This window comes from Pezoporus flaviventris, unplaced genomic scaffold (assembly GCF_033815535.1).
Source record: "Pezoporus flaviventris isolate CSIRO_AGI_PZ_B2104156 unplaced genomic scaffold, CSIRO_AGI_Pfla_v1 ptg000002l, whole genome shotgun sequence".
Lineage (NCBI taxonomy): Eukaryota > Metazoa > Chordata > Aves > Psittaciformes > Psittacidae > Pezoporus > Pezoporus flaviventris.
The window spans coordinates 50,841,414-50,863,718 of record NW_026892550.1 but is presented as its reverse complement, the minus strand read 5'-3'; the positions used below and the strand labels follow the sequence as shown (position 1 = coordinate 50,863,718).

The 22,305-nt window shown below is 40.7% G+C and overlaps 1 protein-coding gene across 1 annotated transcript in view; it reads left to right on the top strand.

The window, feature by feature from the left end:
• The window catches only part of PPA2 (inorganic pyrophosphatase 2), a 39,051-nt gene that overhangs the window by 1,790 nt on the left and 14,956 nt on the right, over nt 1–22,305 (top strand). The window contains 6 exon segments of the mRNA XM_061478245.1: nt 710–774; nt 2,427–2,471; nt 13,664–13,717; nt 15,237–15,356; nt 17,732–17,818; nt 19,264–19,390. Coding sequence (XP_061334229.1) covers nt 710–774; nt 2,427–2,471; nt 13,664–13,717; nt 15,237–15,356; nt 17,732–17,818; nt 19,264–19,390 — 498 coding nt within the window.

Genomic DNA, 22,305 nt, shown 5'->3' with positions numbered 1-22,305 from the left:
GGAAGAAGTTCTTTACTGTGAGGGTGATGAAGCACTGGAATAGGTTGCCCAAAGAAGTGGTGAATGCTCCATCCCTGGCAGTGTTCAAGGCCAGGTTGGACAGAGCCTTGGGCAACATGGTCTAGCGTGACGCATTCCTGCCCATGGCAGGGGGCTTGGAATTAGGTGATCTTAAGGTTCTTTCCAACCCAAACTATTCTACGATTCTCTTTGTGGTCGTGAAACTCAGTTTATTAGAAATGAGAAGTCACAGGGGCAGCATTGCTAGAAACCCAGATAAATTATCTGATTGCTTATGGAAATAAAGTTCCCTTGCTGTGGTGTTTTTGTTTTGTTTTGGTTTTTTTTTGTTTGTTTGTTTTGGTTTTTTTTTGTTGTTATTGTTTTTCTCTGTTAATGTTTTTTTATTGGTGGGGAAAAGGAGAAAAGAGAATGAAAGCATCTCATCTTCACATAGCTTGTATTGCCAGGTAGTCAGAAGAGAAGTGTTGAATAGTAAAGCAATAATTTTGATTCCGACGAATTCTTACCAGTCAAAATCCTAGTCCTGCATGTAGGTTGTTTTTTTAGTCCTTGGAATTAAACTTCAGGAAAAGTTCATCTGATGCATAATTGTGGCATATCATACATTTCTGTAATGCAGAACAGTCAGCAATACTAACGTGTCATATCTTTAGATTTGTAATGCTACTTTTTTGTTTTTTTTCAGAGAATGCAGATGGTAAATACATTTCCCCATTTCATGACATTCCACTGTTTGCTGGATCTAAAGAGGTATGTATTTATGCCTTGAAACACTATTATTTTAAAAATAACAATAGTTTTGTTGGCATTCTTTAGGGAAAAATACGGTTTTGTAGAAGCATTTTTTTAAAGCAATTAGCAGACAAATGTATAACACCAGAAAGGACCACTTTAACCGAGGCTGATTCCTTATGTAATATAGGCACAATAACCTCACCAAATTTTCTCTGCTGAGTTCAGTAACTTGCAGTGAAACAATGTGTAGACAAGCCTGGGTGTCTGTTGAAGTCTCCTAGTGACTGCAGGCTGGGGGAAAACCTCACTGTATCTTGTGTTAATTCTCCTCTGTGTTTTAAGGTTTATGTGCCCTTCAATTCATTTTCTGCTATTACTCCTTTCAAATTGGCATATTCCTACATCTGCAATTGAAAGTACATTTCCTTGCAGGAGGAGATGTACAGCACATGCTTACGTAACTTACAGTGTATTTCTGTAGATCCCAAAAGGAGCATTATAATTGGAAGCCAACAATAATGCCCAAGAGAAAAGTGGTAATCACACCTTTGGAGAATTACAAGGCTTGAGGTGCAGCTGAGCACTTTCACGTCTTGTTAGCCACACTCCCTGGAGTTTCATTATACCAATAATGAAATGCCTGGTTTGTGTGTCACCAGTGGGAACTGCCAGTCTTTGGTTTAGGCTTAGGTTTGCTTATTATGGTATGGTTGTTACACAAACAGGTTGGGAGGGTTTTGGCTGTTTTCTTGATTTCTTGCTGGATTTCTATGGATGATACAAATGGTGAGGAAGGTCAGCAGTTGTAGCATGTTCAGATTGAGACTTCTGAACTAGTGAACCAATCTCTTGAATTATTTAAACCGTGAGATTAAAAATAGCCATTAAACTTTTTGATTGGCAGCCCCTGAGCATGCTAGTCAACAAAGAGGTAAGTTTCAGTCAGAGAATCATCACTAAGATGCTCTGTTAAGTGGGTGTTGTTGCTATAAAAGTAATCCGTATTACCATCACATGTTCCCTGGGGGCCTTACTGTCTCTGCGTCTAGAGTTTAAGCTTTGGAGGCTTGGATTATTGTCTGTGATTTTTCTGTAGACTAAGTTACAGTACAGCAATGTCTGGTCAGTGTGGGGAGGCTTTCATTTAGGTGTGTGAGCAAGCAGAGAGCATTCCAAAGGATACAAGGGGCTGACAGGAGAGCAAGAAAGAGAGTCATTATGAAGATCTTTGTTAATTTTGCCTTCTTCGCAAGAGGATGACTTATGGAGTTGTTTGTTTTCTTCCTACCCTGGTCTAAGCTTTGTGGACTTCTATGACTTTGTGGACTTCTTGTTTGCTTCTTTAGTTTCTTTATCCCTTTCAACCGGCTGTATGACTGTGTTTTTGTTCAGTTGAGAACAGGCCTAAATTGCCATTTATTTTTTTCAGTAGCTGGGAGAAGTGGATGTGTCCTTGTATACTTCTGTCTTCCTCTGTTAACATCTGGAAGGTTATAATTTCACAGTAAAACAGAACTGAGTACTTTTAAAATTTACAATTTGGGTCTTTACGTTCACGAAGGGATGTTTCAATTGCATTGAAAACTACCATTGTCTGTATTTATAGGAATACAGGATTGTGCTCTAATGTTCTTTATACACTTCTTTACTTCTTTCTTTCTCTATAGGATAAAGAGATTCCTGCAAAGAGGTCAAGAACTACTGGATCTGAGGTACTGCTAATTGTTTATTTTTACTGTTTTAAAAACCCACAACAAAAATAACCCCAAGCCAACCCTATTCTTCTATTTCCATTATCAAGAAATCATACATTATTAAGAAATTCTTCTATTTCCATTATTAAGAAATCATACAAGAAACCATACGGAATGGTTTGAGTTGAGTTGGAAGGTACCTTAAAAGTTAGCTAGTTCTAACCCCCCTGCCATGGACAGGGACACCTTCCACTAGACCAGGTTGCTTCAGGCCCCATCCAGCCTGGCCTTGGACACTGCCAGGGGTGGGGCAGCCACAGCTTCTCTGGGCAACCCATGCCAGTGCCTCACTACCTTCACAGTGAAGAATTTCTTCCTAATGTCTAATCTAAATCTAGCCCCTTTCAGTTTAAAGCCATTACCCCATGTCCTATCATCTCATGCCCTTGTAAAAAGTCCCTCTCCAGCATTTTTGTAGGCCCTCTTTAGGTATTGGAAGACTGTTCCAAGGCCTCCCTGGAGCTTCTCTTCTGGCTGAATAAGCCCAACTCTCTTAGCCTGTCTTCAGAGGAGAGGTGCTCCAGCCCTCTGATCATCTTCATGCCCACCTATGGACTTCCTTGAGCAGGTTCACATCCTTATTATGTTGGTGGTCACAGAGCAGAGTGCAACACTCCAAGTGGGGTCTCACCAGAGCAGAGTAGAGGGGGAGAATGACCTCCCTGAGCCTCTTGATCGCACTTCTTTTGATGCAGCCCAGGATGTGATTGGCTTTCTGGGCTGCGAGTGCACACTGCTTGGTCATGATTTAATATTCTTGTCTTTGCATGGACCAGAAGCGTCAGCATTCTTTCATTCATCAGTATGTTTTCAAAGGGAAACACTTCCATACCACTCTTTGAAAAGTTCGTTATGACTATTGCAGCATATATATGTAATCTTTTTTGCTATTGCATTCAGAAACATTTGCAATAAAACCTTTGTTAATGAAATTTTCATTATGCTCTGAGTATTGGTATATCTACAAATCTTCAAAAATCTTAAGAATGTTAGGGCAGGAATTAGGCTTAGTATCTGCTTTTTAGATCTGAAGATACATTTTTTTCTATACTCATTTGGAAAGCCCAAGGAGAAAAATCACATCTGCTAATAGTTCAGCATTAACCAGCACTGGAGTTAAGCCTAACGGAAGCCCAGAAAAATGTGGAAGATCTACTGAGGCTTTTGCTGTGAAACAGCATTTGTTTATGCAAGTGTCTTTTCCAAAACATAGCATTTTTTGCAATACTTTCCTTGTCATAGGAAAATAAAACTTTAAAAAATAAAACTTCATAGAAGAAAGTCAAAGTGAAACAAACTGTGCTTGAAGTCTATGATGTGTGGGCGTGTGTCCCCCCCCACCCTTTGTCTTGTATCTGTTTGACCAGTCATACTGCAAAACTCTTAACTACACATCCATGTGAAAGAACTGCCCTAACTGTCTGGGTTCTCATAGTTTTGCAATTAGTTTGTGATACACTGGTGATTCTACTTTATAACAGTCCCCAAGCAATCCTGCTCTATATATTTCCTGTCGCTCTGCCCTGTGATTCATTCAAGCTACAGTGCCTGGGTACCGCTTTTCAGATTTTCTATTGCTTGATGCCCATTGAAGTACTATTTAGTAGATGTGAAATCGTGCCTGAAAGATGAATTGCTGAGGAGAAAGACTATGTGCCAGTAGACTTTCTCAAAAATCATTGTTGTGAAACATGAATTCTTAATTACTGCTTTCTGGAAGCCAAATACTGTTTCTTACCTGCTTATGAATACTGTGAAAATGCCTGCCAGTTGTGAAAATGCAAAGATTGTTTTATGCAGACTCTAAAACTGTTCAAAACTGCATTTTCTGTGTAGTGTGAAGCATTATAGCTTGTTGAAAACCATGTTTCTAGTACCTTTATTCTGATCTCTGGATCAGCCTATTGAGTGTGTGTGGGGGAAGTGCCAGTGAGGCTGAGCAGCTCTTGCTCTGTAGACTTCAGAACTGCTTCACATAACTCCTGCTGTGAGAGAGCTCTGGATTGTGGTTTAATAGAACTAGAGAAAATGAGCAAAGGCAAATGTACATTCCATTCTGATGTAAGCAAACAAATGTGTAAGCTCTAGGCTTCCCAAATAAGCTTGGTCTTTACTTAGATGGTGAAATGTGAGAGTGCAAATCATTTAGAAAAAACTTTTTTCAATGTGATCTGTGAGAGCTGGGAAGAAGAGAGAAAATAGATCTTTGTGTTCAGGAAAGCAGTTTCTTCTTACACTGGGCTCTTTAGCAGCTCTCCTCACACTGGCTTTATGAAAAATGCATCCCTGTGTGCTTGTATGTAGGGAAAGCATAGGTTAATCAGGAGATAAAAGGAAAATGAGGAATTTAATGCTATGTACTGATTTCTGAAGAACTTTGAAGCACTGCACTCCATACTCTTGTGTAGGGATGAAAAGGCTACTTTATATATATGGTGTTCAGTTGATCCTTGCACTGAATTTGGCCAGAATTCAAAGTTTCCTCTTGCCCTGGAAACACAGTGAAATATTTAAAACTTGTGCTTTTAGGGTGGCAGTTATATGTTACTCTTGACAAGGGCAAGCTCTCTTAAGTGTGCGTTAAATTATGCTGAGCTGGTGATCATCAGATGGCAGTTTAGTTATGGAAAATTAAGATAATTCTGCATGAGTCTCTTCAGTCTGTCTAATCTACTTCAAATTGTTCTTGGCATTCCTGATGCCAGAAAAGAAGGTCTGAAAATAGAGGAGCTTAAGCTTTCAGCATTCGTGGGATAGGGGAATGCACACTGTACAAGTCTCTGTGTGTTGTTTGCAGTCTTGGCTTGTAGTTCTAAGGGAAATGCTGTGGTTTTTCTGTATGAACTGTTCTCAGTAGTGCCGCCGTTTCTTGCAACATTTTAGACCTTCCCAAATCTCAGTTAAGTTTAAACCTGCAGCCACTGCTGACAGCTGACCCTTTTGCTTTCACAGATGTTTTGGCTGTTTGAAGACTAGTGAGAAGTCATTTTGAAGGAGAAACTCTGCTGAAAGGAATCATATTGAGCTTCAGTCTCAAAATCATTACCAGCTTGCAGTCTGAACTTCTGCTTTTTCTTAAGCATTGCAAGCACTCGAAGTCCACTTCTGACCAAGTAAATCTCTGTTAAAGGTATCAAAAGTTTCACAGCTCTGTCTGGAAGAGTGAATGTTCCCAGTGTGATTAGAGTCAAAACTGTCAAAGGCTGATTGTTGAATATGGTCTTCCATGTCTAGCAGGAAGGAGGTTTGAAGAAGTCATAGTTTTCTTTTCAAGAAAAATTTGACATGTTGCTTTCCTGCTGTAGTGAAAGGGTTTCTAATCTACTTGTCATTGTATGGCTCATTCAGAGGACTCAGATGTTCTTGAATATGAAGCTTTATTCCAGATGTTGGCCTTGGTAAGGAATCTCCCTTGTTATAGTCCTCTGATTTGCAGACATCCACAAGAGCATTTGGGGGAAAAAAAAACAACCAACCAACCAAAACCAACCAACCCCAAACCAGCAAACCTCAACCAAAGCAAAACCAAAAAAATCTCGTCTCAAAACCTGAACAAAGAAACTGGATGCTTTTGTTGCATCCTGTGGGTTGCACAGTGCTGGAATACCCCTGCAGATTTCAGCTGAATTGCTGTCAGGCAAAGACTTCTGGTAAATTAACCAGTTAGGTGAGATACAAGGGATCATCAAAGTGGTCATGCAGTCTGAATGGATGATCTGGTAGGGAGCCTCATGCTCAGAACAGTATTCAAAACTGGTGTCAGAGTTGTCTTGTGGAAAAGTCGGTATGTTTCATAAGAAAGGAAGAGCTGTCATCATTTCCCATGCAGTATAGGTACAGACGTTGCACTGACTTTGTATTCTGTCTTAACAACAGCCTCTGTAACCTTCTTTGGTCATGTCAGGTGTTTTTTTTTGGTTTATCTAACCTGGGCTGTAGTGTGTTCATTATGTCTGGTCAGGGACTTGTGTGTTCTGAATTTTTGATTATCAGTGAAGCTTTCATTCTAATGCTTGAACTTGCCCAGCCTTTTTCTGTGAATGGGTCCAATAGCTGTAAGCCTTGCTTGGTGTTCTTGTAGTTAAACAAATACTGAGAATAGAGGTAATTTTCACTCAGCGATCCAGTTAAAATCTATGGGAGTAGAGTTAATTTACTGAGAAAGTTGCATCATTGATTTGGTCAAGCTTAACTTCAAATTAAAGAGTCATTAAACTTGAGAAAGTCAGTGTTTTGTTTTCATTCACGTCATGGTTGTGCACTAAGTAGTTTTGCAGGTGTCTGGTTTATCAGAGTATCCCCGACACCACTTTTGAGATACCTGTGGATAAAAACAGTGTTTGTGGTTCCCTTTTCACTGTAACATCAGGGAAGTACACTATGAAGAGGCTGCAGGCACTTTGTATTTATGCTGGGCACATCATATTCCTTTTCTGCTGTGTGGCATGTTAATTTATTGGAACAGTTCCATTGACTTCTCATTTAGATACAGTATATTTGGTCTCCAGATGTTGTTGGCATCTGGTTTCTTGTTTGCATTGGCAAATACCTTGTAGCAAGTGTTACATTCGGAATGCTTATAATATAGGTAGTCATTTTGTAAGGAAGCCCCTCTCCAAGTATTTGTGGGTACGTTTTATGGCAGTCCTTATTTTCTTCCTTTTTTTTTCTTCTCTTCCTTTTTAGCTTTTAGCCATCACCCTCTGTTCACCCTGCTGCTGGATTGCAGCTCATCTTTTCGTGTTAGTCGTCAGGCGCATGCTGCCATGTTCGGTTGATGGCTAATGAGAATCCCTGCAAGACTGCAAATGAACAGACAGAAAATAAATGGAAATTATAGCTGCTTTTTCTTCTCTCTGTCTTGTGAGCTCAGCGCTTCTCAGTTGAGGAAGGGTCAGCAGCTCCCATATGCTGCCTCTAATGCCTTTGGATTTTTATTTGTATTTTTAAGCAGTCTACTGTAAAAGCCACTAAAGTAATTGTAAGTGCTAGCATTTTTCTTCTTCCTGTTATGGTGAATGGTAATCAGGCCATAAATAGTGGTGGTGTTTGTCATTTTATGAAATTATGCTGAGTTTCTGTTCCTCTCTTTATCTCTCGTTTTGTCACTTTCCTCACTGCATAGGTTGCTCCACTTCTGCTTCAAATTAGCTGAACCTCCAGGGTTGAGCGTTAAGTATTGCAGCCCCTGGGCAAAATCATACCTATTCAAAACCCATCCCTCAAATGCACCAGCTAAGGAACTTGGGAAGACTGGGTAAAGAAATAGTTGAACAAGAAAGGGAAAGTTAGGTAAGGAAGGATTGCTTCTGAGAGAGGTGTATGGGAGTCCAGAAGGGCAGGTTGCAGAAATAGTGTCAGAAATGTGCTTAATTTTGTTTTCCTTCTGGTAATACTCAGGTTTGTAATAGCAAACTCTGATAAAAATGAGTTAGCTTCTGTAAGAATCTGTACAGCCAGAGCTAGCAGTTATTTTTGGCCATCAGTCTTAGTGGAAAGAACACTGACTCACAGTTTAGCTGGGTACAGTAGTCTGTTTTCCTTGCTTTGCGCAATACATACTGTAGGAATATGTTGAAGTATATTTGTGTATCTTTTTATCTTTCCATGGTTTTCCTATTTAAAAAAAATGAAAACTGTTTCTGTCCTCTGTGAAAGACAGTTTTGCTTGTCTGATCAAAACCAATGTCATGATGCATTACAAATGATGTTGAACTGAAATGGAATGTTGTAAGTTGCCAAGCAGTGTTAAAGGAAACACCCGATAAAGCAAACACTTACATTCTCCGTCAGTTCCCATGTAATGTACTTAGTGTGTAGTTCTTAGGAAATAAAGGCTGTAATTTAGACGTACTGGTTGCTCTTTTTGATGTAATTTTCTGCTGATTTTCATATTCAGTTTTAGGGGTTAGGAAATGCAGTTTTGACTTCTCTGTGTTGAGCAAATGAATTATTTTTTCTCCCCTGTTGCCTCCTCAAGGTATAATAGATCACAAGTACAAATGTCTGACTTGTGTTCGCATTAACCCGAAGTCAAACAAGCTACGTAATACCCTGAGTTGTAAGTCCCTTGTGCTCTGTCAGGTCATTTCCCCTAGCAGATGGGTTCTGTCCCTTTTCCTGAATCTAGGAAACTGTTTCCTTTTCTTTTCTTGCATGCTCCTGGAGGCTGTCCTTCTGAAGAAGCTGTCAACCAGCAGTGTTGGCATGAGGCTAGACTGTAGGAGCTGCTCCATCTGGCCTGTTGTACAGTCTGTTGTCATGAAGTGGAGTTCCTTCTACATTAGGCACTTGTAGAATTGGATTAAATCTGGACTGCAGCAAGCAGCAGTCTCACAGGCAGACCAGTTGACTGCCCTCATACTAAGCCAGTTAGATGGCAAACTTTCCAAAGCAATACTTTTTGTTTCATGAGAGATGTTTTTTTTCCTAGCGCTGGAATGTGTGTCAAATGTTGAAAGTCTCACCATTCCTTGAAGGGTTTGGTGACGTGGAATTTTTTGTTTTACTGATCTAAAATAAAGATAAAAATATCAATTACCAGATGCATTCACCATCCAGAGCTAACCACTGAATATCTTATGCAGATGGTAATCTCTGAAGACAGGTGGTGCTTGACACTTGCTTTTCTGTTTGCAGCTGAGGCAGGGACAGTTTTGCAGCAAGCGATGGGGGAGAACAGTCAAGTGGTCGGAAGAAGTAGGTGCTTGGTCTGGAAAAATAAGAATGATGGAAAAATTCCAGGGTGACATTTAGGTAAGGAAGGAAATGAGATAAGAAAGAGGAGGAAAAAAAAAAAGAAGAGAGCCAGAGAAGTATACTTCTTCTCTCTTTCTATCTGTCAAACTATCTAGTGTTTGCTCTACTTTCCACACCAGTGAATCTGGTCTCAGCACTGTGAAAATGTGATTGCCCTATAAATAAAACTTCTTATTTTAAAATGTAAGCACTGCATGAAGTTATTAATCTCTTGTAAATGCCTGTGGCAGCTCAGTATTAGAGAGAGTACTTTCGGGGATTTTTTTTGCATACAAATTAATCTGTCAGGCTGTCACATTTAAGACTCTTGACAATTCACATTTGATTGATACCACAAATTATGAAGGCCTGGGCTTAGAGCTGTGTTAAATCCAAGTGGGTTTTTTGTTTTGAGAGCAACATTGTATTCATTTCTGTTCAGTTGTTGGCCAGCCCTGTGAGTTGTTTTGGTGAAGACCTGGAGTAACCCTTGACCATTTAAAGCTCAAACCCAAGATTTATAGGCTGTGGAAGCCATTGTAATAGACTTGGTCAGGAAAAGGTACAGTGACATCTAAACAAAAAAATTACAGGATGGTGGTAGAGGGTGTCTAACCCCAGAGTAGTTTCTAAGTTTTCTACCTGTAGCTACCAGTCAGAACAATTCTTTGACCTGGTTGGCAGTTCCTGAAGAGTTTCTTGTCAGCACTGGCTTTCATGCTGTGCACTCTTTTTTTCTAAGTGTTTCCCAGATGTGCAGACTTTATTTGGCTGTCTTCCAACCCTTCCGTTACCTGCTGCTGCACGTATGTTGCTTTGTTCTGACTGCTTCCTTAATGCTGACAGCTTTGAGTTCTCTTTCTCATTACTTGTCTGTTTCAACTGTTCTTCTGTATGTAAGGTATACCTTATGAAACTGATATGAAGCAGTTTTGTCTTTTTACTTCCCCTTCTGTCTCCCCCCCATTTTATTTGGTTATGACCTGATTGCGAAAAGTGATTCCATCTGATATGCCACTGATTGCAGTAGGGGCACAGTACTTGTGGATGGTGAATATAATTTAAATTTACTGGGAATTTGTGCAGAGCTTATGATCTCATGGGAGAAATACTGAGTAGCAGTTGGGATTTTTCCTTTGCTTTCTTGCTTTTCACATTCCAGGTTTGTTTGGGAGGAGAAGATCATAGAACCTTTGGAATCACTTTAATCAGACTGTGGTGTTGAACCCGGAAATGTTATTTGTTTGTTGCAGCTGCAGGATACAAGGAGCAAAAATACAAATATTTTAAGAGTCCTCTGGAACATTAATTGCACTGTAGTTAAAGAGTTAGTGCAAGTTTTCAGTTGGTTTAACTTTTCCTCCTACAAAACTCTGCAAACACGTATCATATTTTGTCCTTCCTGTAGTGATTTTTAATACCAGTGCAAGTTTTCTTTGGCTGTGAAGAGAAGTCCCAAACAACATGATATTTTGGGGTTATTTTAGTAATCTGGGAGAAGAGAGGTTGTAGACATTGCTGAGTGGTTTGGTCTGGTTACTCATTTCAATAAATACTCCTTGGTAGTGCTTAACTCCTTGCAGCTTCAGAAGAAACCTTATGGCAGTTACACAGTTTTTCCTTTGGAAAATGTCACTTTAACCCCCCATTAAGAAGGGCATAGATTACTTAGTTTCTTTTTCTAAAAATACATGGAAGTTTATTCCTCGCACACCCTCTTCACTTTCTTGAAACAACTTTCACTTCATTTCTATTAGGAAGAAGGCTAATGCAAACATGAGGTGTCTGTGTCCATGTCCTTCCTCTGCCATCACTTTTGGATTCAATTTGTCTAACTTCAACCAGATTTGACTGAGAATCAGAAGCGTCAATTGTTGTATTTGCATGGGGTTTTAGAAAATGAATGAGGCAAAAGAGGAGGGCCTGAAGAAATAAATCCTCACGGGAAAAAAAGCCCCAAAACATTGTCCTTTCCAGTGCTTGGGAAGCTAATGCTATCCTGTAGATATGTCCAGTCCTCCTTGGTAAATTGAACCACTGCTTTGTGGCAAACCATTCCATGGACTTTCTGAGTGTTTTGTGAGGAGTAATATTGATAGAGGAATAAATAATGTCATGTAGATTTCCACTACTTAGAGTTGTTCATACTCTCAAAGGGGCAAGGAAAGGATGAACCAAGGAGGTTGAACATAATTGTGTGTAACTAAGCAAATTGTACTTACCATAGAATAGTTAGGATTGGATAGGACCTTAAGATCATCAAGTTCCAACCCCCCTGCCATGGGCAGGAATGTGTCACACTAGACCATGTTGCCCAAGGCTCTGTCCCACCGGGCCTTGAACACCACCAGGGATGGAGCATTCACAACCTCCCTGGGCAACCCATTCCAGTGCCTCACCACCCTGACAGGAAAGAATTTCCTCCTTATATGCAATCTAAACTTCCCCTGTTTAAGTTTTAACCCGTTACCCTTTGTCCTATCACTACAGTCCCTAATGAAGAGTCCCTCCCCAGCATCCCTATAGGCCCCCTTCAGATACTGGAAGGCTGCTATGAGGTCTCCATGCAGTCTTCTCCAGGCTGAACAGCCCCAACTTCCTCAGCCTATCTTCATACGGGTGGTGCTCCAGTCCCCTGATCATCCTCGTGGCCCTTCTCTGGACTTGTTCCAACAGTTCCATGTCCTTTTTATGTTGAGGACACCAGAACTGCACACAATACTCCAGGTGACGTCTCACAAGATCAGAATAGAGGGCCAGGATCACTTCCTTCGACCTGCTGGTCACGCTCCTTTTGATGCAGCCCAGGATACGGTTGGCTTTCTAGGCTGCAAGCGCACACTGAAGCCGGCTCATGTTCAGATTCTCATCAGCCAACACCCCAAATTCTTCTCCACAGGGCTGCTCCTAATCTCTTCTCTGCCCAATCTGTAGCTGTGCCTGGGATTGCTCCGACCCAGGTGTAGGACCTTGCACTTGGCATGGTTAAACTTCATGAGGTTGGCATCAGCCCACCTCACAAGCATGTCAAGGTCCCTCTGGATGGCATTCCTTCCCTCCAGGGTATCAACCGAACCACACAGCTTGGTGTCATTGGCAAACTTGGTGAGGGCGCACTGCATCCCACTGTCCATGTCACCAACAAAGGTGTTGAACAAGACCGGTCCCAACACCGATCCCTGAGGGGCGCCACTCGTTACTGGTCTCCAGCTGGACACTGAGCCATTGACCACAACTCTTTGTGTGCAGCCATCCAGCCAGTTCTTTATCCTATGAGTGGTCCATCCATCAAATTGATGTCTCTCCAATTTAGAGACAAGGATGTCGTGTGGGACAGTGTCGAACGCTTGGCACAAGTCCAGGTATATGACATCAACTGCTCTACCCCTGTCCATCAGTTCTGTAGCCCCATCATAGAAGGCCACCAGATTGGTCAGGCAGGATTTCCCCTTAGTGAAGCCATGCTGGCTGTCACCAAGCACCTTGTTGTTTTTCATGTGCCTTAGCATGCCTTCCAGGAGAATCTGCTCCAAGATTTTGCCAGGCACAGAGGTGAGACTGACTGGTCTGTAATTCCCCGAGTCATCCATTTTCCCCTTCTTGAAAATGGGGGTTATATTTCCCTTTTTCCAGTCATTGGGAACTTCACCTGACTGCCATGATTTCTCAAATATGATGGCCAGTGGCTTAGCAGCTTCATTCGCCAGCTCCTTCAGGACCCATGGATGGATTTCATCAGGACCCATGGACTTGTGTACATTCAGATTTTTAAGATGGTCTCGAATCAGGTCCTCTCCTACAGTGGGCCCAAGGTCTTCATTCTCACAGTCCCTGCGTCTGCCTTCCAAGGCTTGGATGAGTCAGGTCAGAGCCTTTGTGAGTGAAGACTGAGGCAAAGAAGTCATTCAGAACCTCAGCCTTCTCCAAATCCTGTTTAGCCAGTTCTCCTGAGAGCTTCCTGAGGGGGCCTACGTTCTCCCTTGTCTGTTTTTTATTTGCTATATACCTGCAGAATCCCTTCCTGTTATCCTTAGCATTCCTTGCCAAGTTTAGGTCTAACTGGGCCTTAGCTTTCCTAACCTGGTCCCTAGCTTCCCGGACAACATCCCTGTACTCTTCCCAGGCCGCCTGTCCTTGCTTCCACTTATGATAAGCCTCTTTTTTCATTTGAATTTTCCTCAGGAGCTCCTTATCCATCCAAGGAGGTCTCCTGGCCCTCCTCCTGCATTTCCTTCTAGTTGTGATGCAACATTCCTGAGCTTGTAGTAGGTGATCCTTGAACATAAAAACAGCTGGAGCAGAGAGATGTGATGTATGTTGCTGCTGAATACAGAGAATAGAATTTGTCTAATTATAAAGTACTAATTGCAAAATGGATTTTATTTTCAGTCTGTCACCGTTTTTTGTTTCAGGTCGTGTTTAACATGATTGTAGAAGTGCCTCGTTGGACGAATGCAAAAATGGAGGTAATTGAGAAAACACCTTGATTAGATAGGTATTTGTGAAAGCTATGACTTCCAGTCATCAGAGTTTGATCAGAGTGTGAATTAGTTTTTGCACATAAATTTTTCTGTGTTAAAAAATGAATTTCAACTTGTGCATACAGACAATTTCCTTGCTATTATAAAAAATGTAGAGGTTCTAATTTAGTTTCCGTTCTACAGGTGAGCACTGTTTCTTGACAGTCTTCTGACTGCAGAGTGCAGCATACCTGCAACAGAGTCTAAAGCAGTGCCTTGCAGAACATTGTCCAGCATTTAGTCTTACTTTTGCTCGCTCATAGAGCGTTCCACTCAGAGGATTTAAATTCTCTCATTTCTGCTATACAGTGTGCTGTAATATAGCGTGCTAGGCCAAATCCTGACAAACGGGGCCGCAAATGAAAAGGCATTTCCTTGTGTTAAAAAAACCCAAACAAACAACTTGGGGACCTCACTGATTGAAAGTATCTGCTCCTGCAGGGGCATATTTTAAAAGAACCTAGCAGGTTGTTCCTCTGCAGTTACAGTACAGAAGCTGAGTAATAATGCTTCAGCTGTTGTGTTTGTGAAAAAAGGGATCTCACCAGATATGTCCTGTCTTTCTGAACGTTTGTATTAATTTTAGGAATGCTTCCTGGATGCTTTCAAGGAAGTTTATATTGGAGCCATTAAGTGTTTTGAGTATTAAAAATAACACCAAAGAACCTCCCCAGCCTTTTATTTCAGAATTTTGTTTTCTCCTTTCCCAGATGCTGGAAAATAATTGGAACTGTGTTTACCACACTCTGGAAACAGGGTTACCTTGGATATTTACCATGTATTTTAAGATGATACTGCAATTGTGGAAGCTTAGTTCTCTTTTGCACGTTTCCCTTTGACAACACTATTTTAACTCTGCGTAAAGCTCAGATTGCTCTCCCCCCCCTTCTCTCAGCACATTACATCAAGGGTAGAAAAGTTTGCTGTCCTGTTAGGTTCAAAAATTGGAGGGTTTAGACTTCTGTGGCTTGATAGAAGAGACCAGATGTAGTTCTCTACTGTGTAAGCTTTAATATTCTTGAAATGTCTTACTTATTAAGGAGGTTGCCTTGTTATTGTGTCCTGGCAGTTCTGCAGTCCAGACTATGGTAAGGTTGCTGCCAAAGCCCCTATTGTCAGAAGAATTTGTGCCATCATTTGCGCATCTGTTGAATTGTTCTATAAAATGCAAGAGCTTCTAACTTAAGTTCCTTTTAATATTTATGTTTGATCATGACAGTCTCTTTACAAATTTAGGACTTTCTCTTTGAGATTCGTTTTTTCTTGCATACTTCACAACGTTATTTAAAACTTTAATAAGCTGCTTTTTGAACATGACCGGTGAGATTTTGGGTGCAGCCATCACACTTTTTAAACCACAAGCACATGCTCCCAGATGGATCTTTCTAACTGGTTGTGTACAGAATGAATTGCTTTCCATTTTACCATTCTCCTTCTCTCTCTCTCTTTTTCACAATCTGCTTAGATTGCCACTGAGGAGCCGTTGAATCCCATTAAACAAGATATAGAGAAAGGCAAGCTTCGATATGTGGCAAATATCTTTCCTCACAAGGGTTATATATGGAATTATGGTGCCCTCCCACAGGTAACATTTTTGTTATAATGGTGAAAGTTTTCTGTGTTCTGTGTAAATTGCCTTGTAAATCTTGAGTACTGCCTGAATGCAAATCAGTTGCAAGAAGGATGTTTCTCTTTGATAAATTTGCAAATTAGGATTTTTTATGTTGAGCTTTATTGTTTCCATAAATTTGGATCAGTATTTAGGTAAGGGTTTATATATGTACTGTATTTCAGGAAGGAGTTAAATGATCAAGAAATCTCAAATCATTAATTAGCATCCCTGTACTGTAGTGACAGAACTGAGCTGTCTTGATCTGCCATTCAAGAATACGTTGTCAGGTAGCCCTTTTTTGCTCAAACAGGGCATTTAAAAAAAAAAACAAAACAACTGAATTTAGGAGTTTTGGGAATTGCAGCATAAATTTTAATTGTGATTTCTCAATATCTTTAACAAAGAGGAATGCAAGGGCTGTTCTTTTTTAGATTAAGCATTAACTGCCTTAGTTGACTTTTCTCTGAACTGTAAGACTTTACTGATCATGACAGATTTGAAACTTTGAGCCATGAAAAAGCCCAAGTAATGGCTGAAATTTTGAGCATAATGAAAAGTTCTGACTTTTTTTCATTTCTCTGAATAACACATTGGACTTAGATTAATACTGAAGAACGTGATGGAGTTAGAAAAGACTAATTTATTTTCTTCACACTTAACTACATAAGCAATGAGAGTTTACTCCTGAAAATGTGCTTTTGATGTGTGTGATCCCTGAAGAGGAGATACCAGGCAGATGCCGGAGTATAGCAATGAAGTTCTTATCCAGTCAGCAGTCTCAGTAGGCAAGGTTTCCAAGTAGGTATAGTCAGGAACCTGAAATTCCATTTAATATTTTGAAATTCATGTGTGCCTTAGTATAAAGCCAAAATTAAACATTGAGTATTTTCCTGCACAAAGTGCATCATTTTGGACTGGTGACAGTTTCCCCAGGAGAAATGTTCAGCTTCACTTGTTACCTTGTGAGTCGGAGAGAGCTGGAGATAGTTGTCACTTTCATTTTCTGTAATTACTTTAAAATACCAGTTGGATCATTGCATCTCCAGTTGCTGAAGTCTAGATGATACTCCAGATTCTGACCAGCAACTGTAGCAAACAAAATCCAATTTAGTGTCTCCATTATCATAAAAGGATTCTTCATGAGGATCAGCAATTGGTAGAAGTTCAACCCTAGTATATGGCTTAAAGATACGTGTTTGTGTCTGCTTTTTTATGCTGTGGAACAGAGAAGAAAAAAAATGACAGCAGGATTCTCATTGCAGGAGTTGCTGTACTGTCCAGAGATCATACCCTTCCTAGCGAGCTTTCCTGCTAACCTGCAGGTAGAGGGATGCAGTTGGCAGGAGAGTACTACTGGTATAATGCAGCCTTAGATAAAAAACACTTTGGAAGAGTGTTGGAAAAATAGGTTTTTAAGTTGAAATTCTCTCTTGACTCCATTTCAACATTTTTTTTTAGTAATGATTCTGCTACTTAAACACCTGAGAGTTTAGGTTTCACTGGTTTGCCTTTTAGTATCAGTCATGTTCTCAAGAACAAGTTTGAGGTGGGGGTGTGACCATGGACAGCAGGAGCTAACAGTACAAATCCTTGGAAAAAGTTTTCTAACACCTTTTCAACAAAATTTCATTGGACTCCAGGAGAACTTCCCGACTTGAGAATGAGTTACTCATTACTAACCAGTAGGAGACAAAGCAAGCACTAGTCTAGTAATTGAGTTAGTATAACTTGGCTATGATTCCTTGGTTGTACAGAGCTTGGAGCAGGGATTTGAACTTGCCTCCTGGAGAAACTGCTTTGGTTTTAAGATGTTGGCTGTTCTTGGGAATGTGCACATCTCAAAATAATCAGAAATATTTTGTACCTAATATAAAAACTTAAAAAAGCTAATTAAGTGCTGACAAATCCAAACCCAGGAGTTTGGTTAGTTCAAAGTCTAGATATTTTTTGAAGGCAACTTATGTTAGTGCCATGGTATTTAAAGAGCATAAGAATGTAATTATAGGGTGTCTTAGTTTAATCCCATAACCACTTGTAACCAGAAAAATACATATTCAGGGTCCTCTGATGCCTTAATCACTGCCATTTGGAAAAGTGTATCTCTTGAGTAGGAATGCAGTTGATATGTTTGTTACCATGTCCTCAGTAATTCCCATTGTCCTGAGTATGAGGATGAATTACTCAACATCAGTCCACTGCCTGTTTGGTTTTTCTTTTCCCATTGAGCAAGCCTGTTCTCAGAAAACTGATGTTCTTATTGTTGTTTTTGTTAGTCTTAATAATTTAGTGGTTAGTTGAATTGTAATTGCAGATCAGCTGGTAACTGATAATTCTCTTTCCTTTAACAGACCTGGGAAGATCCAAACCATACAGACAACAATACAGGATGCTGTGGGGATAATGATCCTATTGATGTTTGTGAAATAGGTTCAAAGGTTTGTCTTTATCCCCATGAGTTTAACTTACCACAGTTAAGTTAATAATATGGTAACAACTTTAGGAAGAGATGGACAGATGATAAGAGTCTCAGGGAATGACAAAAGTAGGATTAGAGAGTCTGAGGAGGGGATAGGTAAGAAAATGGTGAATTTTTAAAAAGGAGAAAACAGGATTTGGTAAAGTCTGTAAAGTCTCTTTGGTAAAAGTTTGTAAAGTCTCTTTGGTAAAGAGAAGAGGCCTGAAGTTCTATGGCTGGACAGTGAATTTTATGTGAAGGAGAACGGGGTTACATTTTTGAAGATTTCTCTTTTTTTTTTGTCCTCTTAGAGGTACTGAAGCTAGAAGTAAGTTTCTGAAAGATGAAGAGGTATGTCAGCATCTGCACATAAAATTACAAGGTCAGGCACACAAAGGAGGTAGATGAGTTTTCTCATGGGTGCAAACAGAAGTAGATCCCATTTCTGTAGAGAAGAAGACAGGAACCTATTGTAGTGTTGCAAAGTTATGATACATGGAGTGGATGGATGACAAAGAGGTGCAGCTAATACCATTAGTAGGTATAGGGGTATTGTGGTTTAAGCCCAGGCCATAAGTCAGCCAGCAGCCCTCTTGCTCACTCCCCCCCTTTCTTCCCCCCTTTTTCTTCCCCCCCCCCCCCCCCCCCCACTAAGAAGGAGAAAAAATGACTGCTACTGCTGAGCCCAAGACAAGGGGAAAGGTGTAGCTCACTGAAAGAAAATTCTACATACCTGGAGGCAGCAAGGGAGGAAGCAGTTCTCTGTGGTATCAAAGATGGGGCTATGAAATGGATGAGTTTGGAAGAGGGGGATCCTTTGGGATATTTTAAGTAAGGGTAAATTTAATTGGTGACCTTGATGAAGGTGGCTCTATTTGTAGAAAGGAACATAAAGCTGAATCTCAGGGGTTCCAGAAACAATTATAAAGGGAATATTAGCTGGCAGGGAGAAGGTTCCCAAGAAAATACAAAAGAAAGTTGTGCTGATATTCCTGGGGACAGAGTGTGTGTTTATATGTGTATATTGGAGTCTAGAGGAAGAAACAGCGACAGGTAGATTAAGACCAAGAGTTAAGAAAGGAGAGAGTCAAGAGGCAGGAAGGAGTTAAAAAATAAGTATGAGATACTTTTGACTTGCAGTTTTGGGTGACGATCATGAAGGTTTGGAGGAAGTAGGGTAGAAGAGAAGGAAAAAAATTCTAGCTTGTCTACTTAAATAAATGCTGATTGAAGAATTGAGGGTTGAAGAATAGCAGTGGTGGAAGAAAAGCTAGTAATGTTAAATAGGTGTGTACTGGCTTTATAGATCTGTCTTGCAATTCTATTAGCACCTGGTCAAAAATAAAGTAAAACTGGTTTGTCTGTAAGGTAAAAGAAAAATTCTGTATCGTATTTTCCAAATCTTTGTGAACTGTTCTGTTTCAGATTCGTTCTTCTGGTGAGATTGTTCAGGTGAAGGTCTTGGGTGTTTTAGCTCTTGTTGATGAAGGAGAGACAGATTGGAAGATAATTGCTATCAGTGTGGATGACCCAGATGCTCACAAAATCCATGGCAAGTATTTTTTGTCTTTCTTAACGTAAGTTATGTTAGCAATTTGCACAGTAGAATGGTACCTGAGTTCAGGCCACCCAGGACAGGAAGAGGCAGATAGCAGAAAGGCAAAGACTTTTCTGGGTGTTTTTGTCGTTTAAAACAGGTACTTCTTTCAAGGAGGGCATATATGCTTTCACGCTAAGCTTTTTAAAAGCTTCACTTGGCTTTTCAAGAGGACCTGTCATGCAGAAAATCTTCTGACTTCTGAAACACAACTGCCTTAGAAAGTGAACTCTTAAAATTACTGTGTAATAGTGCATATTTACCCACTCAGATTACGTAGCACACTGTTGTTTTCCTTGTTGAAAGTGCTTGTTCCTTTTTGATTCGCAGGCGTTGTGTTGCATTCTGAAAAGGGCTGTACATTTCCAATGCTTTGTCACTTGTAACTGGGTTGCTTCCAGGGTTTGTTGCCTAGTATGAACCTAAATAGGTTTCACCTTTTAGCTTGAAAATATGCAAAGTAAACTGCTAATGCAGCTTACCTAGTATCAGCTTTGATGATGACTAGCTGTGCAGGAGGAAGGAGCTTGTCTGGACTTGACCTCCTTGTCACCATGTCTGGAAGACACATTTTAGTACCTGAATTCCATTTGGATATGTGACTAGCACATGAGGTGTAATTCTGCTTGCACACAGTTTGGTGGTACAGATATGTTAAAGCTGCAGGGAGTTAGGTTTTTGCAGCACAGGTGAAGTACAGCTTTTCACTGGATAAATGGAGGTTCACTTCCTGAAATGCAGTGTTACAAGAGAATTAAGTGAGCAGGTTTGTCTGAAAGTTAGTCGTTGTTATTGTCCTGGGTTCAGCAGTAGCAGTCATGTTTCTCCTTCGTGGTAGCTGGTGCAGTGCTGTGTTTTGACTTCCAGCCTGGGAACAGTGCTGGTGATACCGATGTTTTTGGTTGTTGCTAAGTGATGTTTACCCTGACCAGGGACTTTGTGAGGCTCATGCTCTGCCAGGGAGGAAGGGAAGCCATGAGGAAGCAGAGACGGGGCGCCTGACCCAGGCTAGCCAAAGAGGTATTCCATACCACAGCACGTCATGCCCGGGGTAGGGGGTAACTGGGAGTTACCTGGAAGGACAGGGGCTTCCAGGTGGGACTCGTTTCTTGGCCGGTGGTATTATAGTCTCTTCCCTTGTTATTTTCTCTTATCATTGTTGTCGTTGGTGGTAGCGGTGGTGATTTGTGTTGTACATTGGTTGCTGGACTGTTCTTGTCTCAACCCGTGAGAGTTGCACTCTTTCGATCCTCCTCCCTGTTGCTCCGGGAGTGGGGAAGGGGAGAGCCCCAGGGATGGGGGGGAGGGGGGGGGGGGGCTCAAATTGCTCTCAGCCCGGCACCACTCACTGGGAGTGAGTGAACAAGCTGTCTGGCTAGGGTTTAAACCACGACAGTTGCGATACAAAAAAACATATATACCATCAGGTTATGTGCGATCAGAGCCTGTTCTTTGTTAGCAAGGATCACCAAGGCACAGAGTGGTCTTTCTGTAGGCTATTCAGTAGCTTTTTGAGGAATTGTGTTTCTCAGCCATTGAGGCTTTTTCCTGGTTTCTGAATGTAAAGTAAATATATCACTGGTCTGGCCCTTCATTCTCAGTTTTCTTGCAAGTTGCTTTCAAATGGAGAATACTTGGCTTGTGAGGAAAGAAAGGGAGAAGAGGAAAGGAGGAAAAGGGTATGGGGGTTGATGCTTATTAAACTCATTGGGCAGATGAATTACTAAATAGTGTTTATGACTTACTACTTTGACAGAGATTAAGAAGTTCAACTTAAGGAAATAGTAAGTAATGGTTTGCTGTTAATGTTGGTCTTGGTAATCTCTGTAATGTGCAGTGAAATGGTATGTGCCAGTAGTTAAAAGACAAGTAATTTAGCGCTTTATTTCTATACACTGTTGTGTTTAACTCTTTACCTTTTGTCCTTAAAGATTTCTATGAGAGTTTAATCAGAAAAGCAGGTGAGAGAATTTAAATGGAGTCCATTAAGTAAGTCAAGACTGGGACAGTTTATGCCACTGGGTTAAGTAGCTCTATTTAGAAGTCTCTGTTTTGTTTTTTCAGGTAATGACTGATTTCTGACAGCTCTGTTACAGCTTCAGTTTGTTTGGGATGGAAGTAAGAGTTTTAGTCTTGTTTAAACAAACACCGAAAGGTGGGGCGGGGAATGGGCAGACTATTGCCTTGTAGCTTGTGTGTGTATCCTTTCTTAGCAGTGAGTAGGTGCAAACCTTTGAGAAGAGAACTGTCCTGAAGTTCAGAGAAGTGCAGAAATATTTATCCAGTTTAATATGCTTTCCCTTTGGGGATTAGGGATGCAGTCCAGGATTTACAGAAGGAAAGAAAAAGGGGGAAAAAGAAAACCCCCATCTGTTTTCACAAAACATGACTAGCTTTCAGTGCTTAGCAGCAATCCGTCTTCAGTCTGAAAACAAACAAATCTGTTGGAGTAGGCAGTACAATATGTCCTTTTATACTTGTTATTCCCCTTCCCAAGGATGTTAATTATTTCAGCATAAAGGGATTGCAGCTACAGATAAAACCAGTATCTCCCTCGATAATTGACATGCTGCTGTGTTACAGTGGTGGCCTCCTAGTAAGAGATGAGGCTAAGTGTTGCCTTCTAAGTCTGTCCAGTCGTTTTTGTGTCATTTGTTGAACATTTCGAATTGGACTAAGAATCATCACATTTGCTTTCAGCTCAGTATGTGCACAGCCCCCAGTGAACATTTGGAAAAGATAATTCCAAGACACCAGAGTGGTGATTACTTGCAAACCCCATCCTGAGCCTGCGCAGTGTGTTAACTCCTCTTGCTGCTTTAAGCACACCCCAGGTACTCTGTATATTCTCCTTCTGGGATTGTGATTGT